General features: G+C 37.5%; 1 protein-coding gene across 1 annotated transcript; it reads left to right on the plus strand.

Moving 5' to 3' along the window:
* The first annotated feature begins 875 nt into the window (after positions 1–875).
* On the plus strand, positions 876–10,813 carry snw1 (SNW domain containing 1). The gene is made up of 14 exons (XM_041976344.1): positions 876–937; positions 1,426–1,579; positions 1,696–1,857; positions 2,215–2,310; positions 5,005–5,111; positions 5,515–5,619; positions 5,867–5,936; positions 6,018–6,083; positions 6,237–6,353; positions 6,444–6,585; positions 7,172–7,274; positions 7,844–7,961; positions 8,111–8,274; positions 9,590–10,813. Exons 1-14 carry the CDS (start codon positions 924–926, stop codon positions 9,789–9,791), a joined length of 1,620 nt encoding a protein of 539 aa, XP_041832278.1. The 5' UTR covers positions 876–923; the 3' UTR covers positions 9,792–10,813.
* The last annotated feature ends 1,202 nt before the right edge of the window (positions 10,814–12,015 follow it).

Genomic DNA, 12,015 nt, shown 5'->3' on the forward strand with positions numbered 1-12,015 from the left:
TTGCTGGTAGAACAATACTGAATTAATACTGTGGACCAAAAAACATAAATTTATAAGCATTGTTTAAACTTCTAGTGTGAAGATCAATCCATTTACTAATGTGTTTACTTTAAAGGGTTTCATTTCTTTTCTGTGTCATGGGCCTGTGTGTGTATGTTTTGAATATTTTATTTTTGTAAAGTAAACTAAAACTTGGTAACAAAAAAAAAGCTTAGTTAAAAACTTTAATTTCCTGAAAGCAACTACTGTGCAAAAACTATTCTATATAATTCTAAAAGAGGTGATCAGTGGACATTCAGATGATGTCTTCAGAGAAGCCTGAGTACATTTTGAAGATGTTGTTTTTTGTTTAGTTCTTTTTTTTCTAAACCTGAACTGTACTGTAAAGTTTATAGTATTTTAGTAAGTTGAATTCCAGGTAAGTGAATCTGCTTCAGAGCTTTTTTATTGGTTTGACTGTGCATTGCAGGAATTGTAGCACAGTTCAGTCAGAATGGGAGAATATCTAGTAGTAAAGTCCAAGTGAAATTCAACTGAAAAAAGCTTAAAAAAGGTCTCAAGAAATCTTAATTTATCTGTCACAGTTCTTATTCAGCTGACACCATTCTCACGAACTGTATTATTTATTATCATTTAACCATAATTATAACAGTATCTTAAAATGTGAGGAAATTTGTCTTTTGTCTGCTGTAACTAACACTTCATGTTTTTGCAACTTTGATGCAGACTTTATACTTTGAGATATCATACTGAATATCATATATAATAAAATTTAGATTTAAATAATTGGAAGTAAAAAAAACTACCCTAAATAGCCTACTGCAGTACATTATAGTGACATTATAGTGTGTTACGTTCGGTTCTATCACAGAGCATGCGCACTTTACGCGCAGTTCATCGCTAAGGAAGAAGAGGGAAGGAAAATGTCACTCGCGAGGTGAGTCCACCATCAAGGCCTTATGTGTGTTAAGATTAGTTTAATAATAATCTGATATTTATTTCACTAGGCAATGTGTAGCGTACACAATATACTCAGTGTTTTAAACCGACGTTCATTGCCCGCTATTGTCAGTTTGTTGTGATTAATGCTAACGGTATTAGCTAATGCTAGTAAAATGTCGTTAGCTCTACGTAGCATTAGCTACTGTAGCATCATGCAACTATGGTCAATAGACAAGTTAATCCAATTATGTAACGGTGTTATGAGTTATTGTGTACTTCAGTTTGATTTGCCAAAAACATAATAGTATATAGCTTAAGTTTGACTGGATTTATAGCAGTTTCCCCTTTCATATAACGCCGTAATCACTCCTAAAGTCAAGCTAACCATTGTTGTTAGCGGCTAGGGACAGTTACTGTTTATAGCTTTTGGTTACAATGCGAAATAGTGAAAACGCTAAAGGCATGTTTATCTTGTTTGTTAAGCTTTTTGCCGGCGCCGACCCAGCTGTCACAAGACCAGCTGGAGGCAGAGGAGAGGCTCCGGGCCTTGAAATCCTACTCCACCGCTCTGGTATCGTCCCGCAGAGAGCCCCCTCCATACGGACACAGAAAAGGCTGGGTGCCACGCGCTCTTGAGGTAAAGCCTGTCGTCAGATTTTAACATAGGATTTCTCATTTTGTGCCGATTTAATTTGTTGTGCGTTGTATCGTCCCTACAGTATCTAAACATAAACGTCTCACAACTCTGTGCAGGACTTTGGAGATGGAGGAGCTTTCCCAGAGATCCATGTGGCTCAGTTTCCTCAGGAAATGGGCAGGAAGAAGAGGACATCCAATGCCCTGGCAGTGCAGGTGGATGCAGAAGGAAAGATTAAATATGATGCCATCGCCAGACAAGGACAGGGAAAAGATAAGGTATAAAATTAAGTTTTTATCGTCAAGAAAGACCCTATTAAATCAATGTCATGGTTTGCATGGAATTTCTTTAAAAGATAATACTTTTTCACCATTTGTCGATAGCACTGTGCGTGATACAATCCAGATTATGTGTAAATACTGTCAGTCGAGTTTTCATTGTCTTCAGACAAAACCAGTGAAGCTGCAAATATTATTTTATGCCCTTAGAGAACTTAATTTATAGTTACAAAAGATGAAGTGTTTAGTTGGATGTGATGATTACCCATACTCTTGTTTAATTCTTTGAGGTGCTTACAAGAGGAGGCTTTTTTCCAGGTTTTGTTTCTAAACATTTGTCTTGTTTCATTACTATAGGTGGTCTTCAGTAAGTACACTGACCTGCTTCCAAAGGAAGTTCTTAATGAAGATGCTGCAGGACTACAGAGGCCTGACGAGGAAGCTGTACAAGAGGTAAAATATTGTGCAAAGGGTATTTATTAAAAACTTTTCCAGTTTTAGTTAGAGGTTGCTATCAGATAGAGCTGCAACTAATGACTATTCTGATGGTCGATTAGTCATATTAGTATAAGAACGACTAGTCGACGAATTGGATTTTGTATCTCATAATTATTAATTGGATCTTATTTCTGTTTCAGCTTTGAAATCTTGCATAAGGTTGTTATGCAAGTCCGACATTCCTCTTTAAATGTTCAAGCATTGCAGAAGTACTTCGTGGTACGCAAGGTCCCCTTTACAAGTCTGACATTTATTTAATTTATTTTGTAAGTTTAACGTGAAGTTATTTCAGACTTTTGAAGTTCTCTGCCGCCGTTCTATTCCCCGGTCAGCCGCCATATTTTTCCCCTTGCGGACTTTATTGCGCAAGTGCAACTCTCAGCAGAGATAAGAAAAGACGACGATGTCTCACTCTGTAGTTTTTTTATCTTTTTTTTTTTTTTTTTTTTTGCCAAAAATAGTTGACGGTTAAATTAGTTGTCGACTATTTTCATTGTCGACAGCGACTAATCGTTGCAGCCCTACTATCAGATTAAATAATTAGTGCTGGTCAATGATTAAAAATTTTAATCGCGATTAATCACATTGTTATGCACAAAATGTCTCTTTCCTTTAAAAAAAGACCTACTGCTATATAAAGAAATGCAGTAAATTCTGGTTTACAAACACCACATCAGGGGTCTCCAACCTGCGACTCTGGAGCTGTGAGTGGCTCTCTGGACCTTCTACAATGCCTCTAAATATGTGGCTAAAATATTTTTCTTAAATCTATCTTTCTTGTCATTAGGTTGGAAACCAGGAACTTTTTTTTTTTCTTTTACATCATTTTCCACAAATATTTACATCCTTTAGAAGAAAATCTGTTTATCCTCTTCTTATAAAGGTTTTATGTTTTTCTTTATTTTAAAACCTAAAACTGGAAATTAAAATGTGGTTCTTCAAAAACAACAAATATCCTATGGTGGCTCTTCATTTAAAATATATATTAAGTTGCCTTTTCAAAAGTCTCGTAACATTTGCGGCTCTAACGGAGTTTTATTTAGCTGGCTGAGGGAAAAATGACTCTTTGGATTGAAAAAAGGCTGCAGACCCCTGCACTAAACACATAAACAGGTTTTACAGCAGTTTTCTCTTTAAACAGCAACAGTTAAAATATTTCTTCATATATATTTATAAAATCAAATATTTATGAGAAGGAAGGATGAAATGTTCAGGATTTACTAACTAAAAGGTAAAAATTCAGCAGGATGAATTTAAAGCTGTGAAGCTGCTTCCTTTTAAACACAGAAGGAACAATATGTGATGAATATCAGCATCAGGTGAACAGACAGAAAGCAGGATTATAATCTCACAGCTTCTAGATGGTGAGGAGAGAGAAATAATCACAATATGCACAATAACTTTCATCCATGCACCTCTACTGCTTAATTATCCAGGTTTTTGGCTTATAAATTCATTAAACTTTCATTCTTAGCTTGACTGCACCTGCAGCCTCCCCTACCGGGAGTTAAGGTTTAACATCTCGTTTCCAGGTGTAGCGTCAGGTCTGTAAATGTAACTATAAACATGTGTGGTATCCACAGAAAGTCCAGAATCTCAGCTACCAGCTCAGTAAAACTATTTCTATGACCACGAAACACAGCTAAGACAACAAACAACTCAAAGACCAGGTACACAAAGTCTGAAAACTATGTAAACACAGATGATGTCTCCCCATGAACACGAACAAACGACTCCTCTACTGAAAGCTCACATCTTCCACAGCTGGAAGTTTTATCTCGCTATGACCAAGATTCACCGAACCAGAGGCAGAAGAAGGCCCAATTTATGCTTTACGTTTGTAAAAGTTAGAAAGCGTGTCTTACCTTTCCCGTCTTGCCTAAATTAAAACCGCATTTATTAAAAAATAATAATAATAAATAAAAAGTTTCTTAGTGTTTTTTGGGAGCAGTTTCCCATCCAAAAATCACGATGTTCTTTCCGTCTGTATGAGTTTAATTTTAAGATAATTGTCGGTTCTTCTACTTTCTTAAGTTCCAGACAGAAAACGTCTCTTCGTTTTAATAAACCCGCTCTCTCCTGATTACATCAGACGCACCGCTGCAGCAGAGAAGGGAGACATGGACGCCATGTTTCATTGATCAAAACCAGTGAGCAAAAAAAAAACCTTAATGAACGATTAAAAAATTAACGACGTTAATTAAACGCGCAGCACTATAAATAATATATTTAGACTTTTAGTTAGTTAGAACGCGATTTAACCAACTCTGCATCATGTTCCCAGGGCATTCACTTTCTGTTTTATTTTATTAACTCATAAATTACATTTTGAGTAATGCTTTTTAAATAAGTGTCCTTATTTCTCTGTACATAATCAGTCATACATGTAACTGTAATTGTTTTCTAACAGATTGAAGGCGGCATTTCAAAAGCTTGAAATCTTTTCTGCCTATAGGAGCCAAGAAAGCATCTGATCTCAAGATGCATAAAAAAAGTTTAGTAGCTTTCTGTGGAAGCATTAAGATGTTTATGACTAGAATCACAGACAAAATGATTTTTGACAAGCGTTTACTTAATTTTTAGCCTTACTTTATTTACTTGTTGTCTGGATTATTTGTTCATGGTTATGGTTGTGTATGTGCTTTGTAGCTGACAGAGAAGACTCGCTCTGCCCTGGAAAAACAGGTGTCTCAGAAGATTGCTGCTGCCATGCCTGTAAGAGCTGCAGACAAACAAGCTCCTGCACAATACATCAGGTATGGATTTCAGTTAGACAGTTACCAGTAATTACCATTTTTACATGTGAAAGATCTCAGCAAGGCAGTTGGAAATGTTGCCGATGTTGTCCTGTAATAGGGCTGTAGCAAGAGCAATTTTGATTTAAGGCTTTGTTACCACCTATTTGACAATTAGGATAACAAAATGTCTTATTATCCCTGTCATCCAAAAAACATAGGCCTTCCTGGGATCCCATAGCTGTTTAGTATACCAAGTTATTTTAGTCAAATACTGCCTGAAACTATCTGAAATGTTTAACATCCCAAGTTCAGCTATAGAATTGCCCAGACTAATGCTGCTTTTGCCAGCATTCGTGTATGTGGATGAAAGCAGAGATGTATGCATGATGATACATTTCTTCTTTCTTTGTTGTTTTTTTAGATACACCCCCTCCCAGCAGGGGGTGGCTTTTAATTCAGGGGCCAAACAGAGGGTGATCCGTATGGTGGAAATGCAGAAAGACCCCATGGAACCTCCTCGTTTTAAGTAAGTAAACACATAAGCAGTAAGTCACGGCCAAATTAAATCTTCTAAAGCCTGAGTGGATTACTTAGAATCATTTAGAAAATTTTAAAGCCATTTTTTTTAAAAAATGGGTTGTACGTTTTATGTTATTTTTTAATCAATACACATACAGTTTACATATGGATTGTTAATATTACATTTATGAAGGTCATTTCTTTGTAAAAAGAAAGCGATTATGGGATGTAATGAGGATGATTGTGTGTTTCAGAATCAATAAGAAGATTCCTCGAGGACCACCTTCTCCCCCTGCTCCTGTCATGCATTCTCCAAGCAGAAAGGTAGCATGTGGTTCTTTAATGCTGGATATTAAATCAAAGTGGGCTTTCTTGTGTGCCTAATACTTTGTCACTTTGTTGTAGATGACAGTCAAGGAGCAGCAGGAGTGGAAGATTCCTCCATGCATATCCAACTGGAAGAACGCTAAGGTAATCTGACACCAGAGTTTACTGGAACGTTTATTTTGCTCGTTAGTTGAACATTAAGTTATTTTTGCAAGTTCTTTCTTAATACATAATAATACCTGAAAATATTCATTTTTTTCTGCTCACTTTTTTTCTCTTGTGCTTTATTCGTTTCAGGGTTACACCATCCCTCTTGACAAACGTCTGGCTGCTGATGGAAGGGGTCTGCAAACCGTTCACATTAACGAGAACTTTGCCAAACTGGCCGAGGCCCTTTATATTGCTGACAGAAAGGTGACATGATTGGGAGAAGTGGGTTTGAAATGCTGTACAGTTTGAAATGTACACATTGCTTGAATCTGAACACTGGTTTTGTGTTTTAAGGCCAGAGAGGCGGTGGAGATGAGAGCCCAGGTGGAGAAGAAGATGGCTCAAAAGGAGAAGGAGAAGAAAGAAGAGAAACTCAGGGAGCTGGCTCAAATGGCTCGAGACCACAGGGCAGGAATCAAAAGCCACGGTGACAAAGGTGAGTCCTCAATAAAAGAGCCAAGGAAAAGGTTATTTTTCCGCTTTGTTAATATTCAGAAATGTATGAAAAGTATGTCTGTGTGTATTTGTGGCATATAAATTTTTTGTTGTGTGTGCTAATAGAGCAGACTGTTATCTCTGCTGTATGATGAGGACATTTTGTGCACAGTAAACTGAGAATTGAAGCCTCCCTGACAGGGTTATTTTTGTTTTTTAATGTTTACAAGAAAAGTCAGCTTTGCATGTCATGTTAATTTTTAAGGGATAATTTCAATACAGGGCTTTGACTACAGCTATAAAAATTTGATTAGTCTGTTTTTATTTAGTTTTATATTTTCTGTGATAAATAGAATAGATAATTAGATTTGCCTCTTATAGAAGTGCATTGTCTCATAAATCTTCCTCTCCTTTGCTGTCCATTAGTCTTCTGGTTCATATTTCTTGCATTCTTGTACAATTACTTTGTCCACCTGTTTTTCTCCTACATTTTCTCCCCTTCTTTATGTTATTTTTGTTTAAAATTTGTTTATTTGCTCGCTGTTTTCCCTTTTCTCATCCATCCATCCCCCTCTCTCGTGTGGCAGGTGGTGAGGACAGCGAAGCGAGGGATCGTGACGTGATCCGCCAGGACAGGAGGAAAGACAGACAGCACGAAAGAAACATTTCCAGGGCAGCTCCTGATAAGAGGTGCTGGACACACACTTAAAAACACACCACATGTGAACTCACCTATTCCTCACTGAATTATTCACACAGACAGCAGCGATACTAAATAATCACAGCAGGATCCAGCAGAATACTCAAGCAGTTCCTTGTCTGTGACTCTTTTAATGTGCGACAGCATGATCAGCGTGTTGTGTGTGAAGTCTCCGTGGGCACTGTTGGGTTGTCTCTTGATGGGGTTGTGGGTCCCTGGAGAAGTGGGGAAAGTGAGAACTAATTACAGTCACAATTCTAGCTATCAGAGAGTAGAGACCTTATTATTTAAAGATTACTTTCACTTCGCTTTGAGGTGGCTGTTTGCTTGAGTACTAACACGATCCTAAAGTCACTAAGTACACAGGGGAAAATAGCTGATTTAATACATAAACATATTAAAGCTCAAAGTGCAGAATCCCATTACTTTTCCTGAAGTCAGCCACTAGTCTTGCTATAAGGTAGTTGTGTAATGGTAATACAGCTACTCACTAACAAGTCTTCTTTTCTGAGTTGTGTTTTTTTTTTGCTAACAGTCTATTTTTTGATGTCTGTTCCAGATCGAAGCTACAGAGAGATCAGGACAGAGACATCAGTGAGCTCATTGCTCTGGGGAAACCCAACCCTCGTTCCTCCAGTGAGGCTCAGTATGACCAGCGGCTCTTCAATCAGAACAAGGTTTAATAAATTTTATATATAAACGTTATAAAATAGAAACCCTAAGCCAGGTAATGGATGCATACTGCAAAAATAGTTAAAGCTGTTTCATTTTTACTTGTCGAATGAGGTAAGACTCACTCTTCCTTTTGTTGCCTGTGTTTTTTCAGGGTATGGATAGCGGTTTTGCTGGCGGTGAAGATGAAACGTACAACGTGTACGACCAGCCGTTCCGCAGCGGCAGAGACATGGCCTCCAACATCTACAGGCCTACCAAGAACATCGACAAGGACGCCTACGCAGATGACTTTGACTCACTCATGCGGAACAACAGGTATCGTGTTTCTTTTATTATCATATATTTTAATGTAATTCATGTTTATTTTTACTGTGCTGTATACTTGTCTGCCTGTTTACCTGATTTCTTAACAAGGAAAATGAATGCCTGGTCTTTTTGCTGGTGGTAAATGCCAACAAATGAAGCACTGAGGGAAGAAGAAACATATTTAACTGGCTCATGAAAAAGTTAAAGGTTTCTGATAGAAATCAGGTCAAGATTTCAGGTCAAGACCAATATTTTAATTTCATTTGCAGCTTGTTATTGTAGTTGATTGTGGTTTAGGGATTTATAAACATATCTCAATCAGTGAAATAAAAAGGAATTGTTCATTTTGTTCCTAAAAAAAGTGTACATAAGACCAATAAGGCTTTTATGGAAAATTCATTTAAAATTTACTTTTATTTCTTTGTATTTAGTTCAAACCCAAGATATATATTTTTTTATTTCCCTCATCTGCTTCATTTAATTAATATACATTTCATGTTTTCAGTTTTAGTCCTGCAGCACATTCTCAATAAAAGTTAAGAGCTGTAATACCATTTTATGCTTCCATTTCTTTTCACAACACTTGAGACATTTTATGTTAAGGAATCCAAGAAATTGGATATTTCTGTTGTCATTTTGTCCTATAATTCCAGTAAACTTGCTTTATAACTGTACAAGATAACAATCACATTTAAAAAGTGTACAAATTCTCCTAAAATTAGTTTAGTTTAGACAGGTCAGGACTGCATGCAGGCCTGTATCCTCTTCCTCAACTATAATGTCTGCAGTTTTTAGTGTTGCATTGTTTTGTTTTGTTTTTTTTTTTTATTGTTTTTTTGTCTTTTTTAATGCATGGACTTTCCTCAAAGATATCTGCTCTTGAACACATCACACATTGCCTTAAAATCTGTTAAGAATTTTTGAGCTTTTCAAAGGCCATTGATACAGCCCCACAGTATCACAGATCCTGGTTTTTGGACTTAATTCTTTTAAATGTCTGGATGGTCCACACAGAACATCTATTTCCTCCAAAAACTACCTGGAATACTGATCGATCTGTCCAAAATACATATGTCCAAACATGTGACTGTTCAGATTTCTCTGATTGTATTACAAGAACAGCAGCGAAACCCTAAAACATTTTCAAGGCCAGTTCATTTCACTTTTAGGAATTCTTAAGTACAAACATTTGTGGAATAAATGGAATAATCTTAAAGTTTATAAGTTGTTTCAGTCTTGTCATTGAATGCAGTGAATTGAGTAAATCCATTAACATAGGAAGTAGCAGGAATTTAAGATTTTTCTTCTCCTTTGCATTGCTCAGGTTTGCTCCAGACAAAGAGTTCTCAGGCGCCGACCACGGTCAGAGGCGGGAAGGACCAGTCCAGTTTGAGAAGGATGAAGATCCCTTCGGTCTGGACAAGTTCTTGGAGCAAGCCAAGCAGCACGGCGGCAGCTCCAAGAGGCCATCCACCAGCAACCGCTCCAAGGATGACTATCACGACAAGAAACGCAGGAAGGAGTGAGAGCAGCTGCGAGCAGAGTCTGCATATAACAGCTGATGGACTATTAGATGATGAGAGGGTAGTTGTATCACCTGCTCTGTGGCTCAGTGAAATTGTACTATAGTTCAATCATAAAAACTTGAGGGATTTTTTTTCCAGACCTTCAGTAAGACCATGATGATGGATTGTGTGAAATTTTGTTTTATTTGTCCCCCTTTTCTCCCTTTGTTTTTTCCACAGCTGTCACTTGGCTCTTTTAATCTATGCTGAAATTCAAGTGTTGAGCCGCGTGTGATATAAATGGACAAGTGGGGTTAAGATGATGTAAAATCTTCATTAGTGTGTACAGTGCAGCCGATGATATTACAGATGTGGCCTGTGATATTTGGCCTCTGGAAGTGTACTATTAGGTTGTTTTTGTTTTCTTTATACAAGTACTATTAAAAAGTTACAAATGAACCTCAACAGCAACTGTTAGTGTGGGATTTGGGGGGTTTTATTTTAACAATTCTTATTTTCACCTCCCATCTTTTACTTTTCGTGAGCTTGTTTTATTTAAACCCCTGGTGTATTTCTTTACATACAGTGCATAGAAATTGTACATCGTTATAAACGTACCCAGAGGATGTAAAGCAGACCAGCTCTGTGTATCTTGTACATTATTATAAGTACAATTAATTTCATATAACGTCTAATTGAGTGGTTATTTTTTAATGAGTAAACGCTTTTGTATTTACTCAATCTGAATTTTGACTCGCTAGTTTTTCCAGTCCAGGAGTTGCTTAAAAAAGTTAAATTACAGTGGAAAGTTCATTAGTTTTGTAATTGTAGTTGCTCATTGTAGATTCCCATTACTTTAATTATTTCCTGACTAATGCAGCCCATTAAAACGGATGATTAAAGGCCTGAAGTGCATTCAGAAAAGCCATCAATTACAAAGCCTGAGTAGTTGCACTTTTTTTTTTTTCCTAGAAAGTGGTCCTCAGATTTCTGTGATGATTACACCAGAGCTGGTTTAATTAATTACAATTAATTTTGATTTATGCAGCCTGACAGTTTTATTTTCCCATGCTTTGGAAAATAATCACCATGGCATTACACAGCCCAGCAGACTCAAAAATCTGCACGCAGCCATCTTTCAGTCAAGCCTCAGCAGGGCTCAGACAGTTGTTACATGCGCAAGATTTATGTTTTCTTCAGTGGCAGTGTTTGTAGTTTTCTGTGTTCGTGCAGTGCTCTGGACTTGACTGCAGTGTTTTATTGGCTTTCTTTTTATTTATTTTTTTTACCAGCCTCTGAGAAATTATAGCTTCAAGCTATGTCTGCTCAGGAGGCGAAGCGTGAACAGCATGTTGTCACTGCCACAGCTTGAGTACACTGTCAGGTTGCGTTCAGGCAGTGCTAAGTTGAGTGTCACCTGCATTTTGCAAGAGCCCAACACTGTGCTCCAAATCCGTTACAACATTAAAATGAATATACACCTTAAAACCACAGATGTGAAAAAGGTTGGCCGTGTCGGCGTATTGCCATATTCTGCTTTGAAACTGAGATTTGGCATTTATGTGGATGTTTCTTTGATGCGCTTCATCCACCTGACATTAGAAAGCAAGAACTGCCCAAATGGAAACCGCCTAATCAAGCACAACAGTTCCAATCCAATCAATCTTTATTTATATAGCACTTTCACATACCAAGAGGTACCCAAAGTGCTGCACAGGCAAAATAACAATACATAAAATGGCCTAATGATCGTGTTCCCTGGAGTTAAAAGCCAATGTAAAAAGATGAGTTTTTAAAAGAGATTTAAAATCATTCAAAGTTCTGGCAAACCTCAGAAAGAGGGAGACCTTTCCAGAGTTTAGGGGCTACTGAGGAAAAAGCTTTGTTTCCACGAGTTGAGTCCTAGAGACTACTAACCACATATGATCTTTTGACCTCAGAGCTCCACAAGGACGGTGATGGTGCAGTAGCTCAGACAGATAGGGGGGAGCCAGACATTTAAACATTTAAAAGTCAAAAGTTAAGTTTTTAAAGAAATTCTAAAAGAGACAGGTAGCCAGTGAAGGGAGCGCAGAACTGGAGGAATGTGCTTCCACTGTCTGGTCGTGGCGGGCAGCTGAGTTCTGGATCAGCTGCAGACGGTGGAGGAGAGACTGGTCAGTCCCAAAATAAAGCGAGTTGCAGTAGTCCAGTCTAGAAAGGATAAAAGCATGAATGACTTTCTAGGGCATCACGAGGAAGATAA

Source organism: Melanotaenia boesemani, chromosome 22 (genome assembly GCF_017639745.1).
Source record: "Melanotaenia boesemani isolate fMelBoe1 chromosome 22, fMelBoe1.pri, whole genome shotgun sequence".
In the NCBI taxonomy this organism is placed as follows: domain Eukaryota; kingdom Metazoa; phylum Chordata; class Actinopteri; order Atheriniformes; family Melanotaeniidae; genus Melanotaenia; species Melanotaenia boesemani.

Excerpts from the sequence above, each read along its gene's own strand:
- snw1 (XM_041976344.1), top strand. Across the intron at positions 1,580-1,695 it reads GGGTGCCACGCGCTCTTGAG|GACTTTGGAGATGGAGGAGC; the intron begins GTAAAGCCTGTC and ends AACTCTGTGCAG. Across the intron at positions 5,112-5,514 it reads GCTCCTGCACAATACATCAG|ATACACCCCCTCCCAGCAGG; the intron begins GTATGGATTTCA and ends TTGTTTTTTTAG.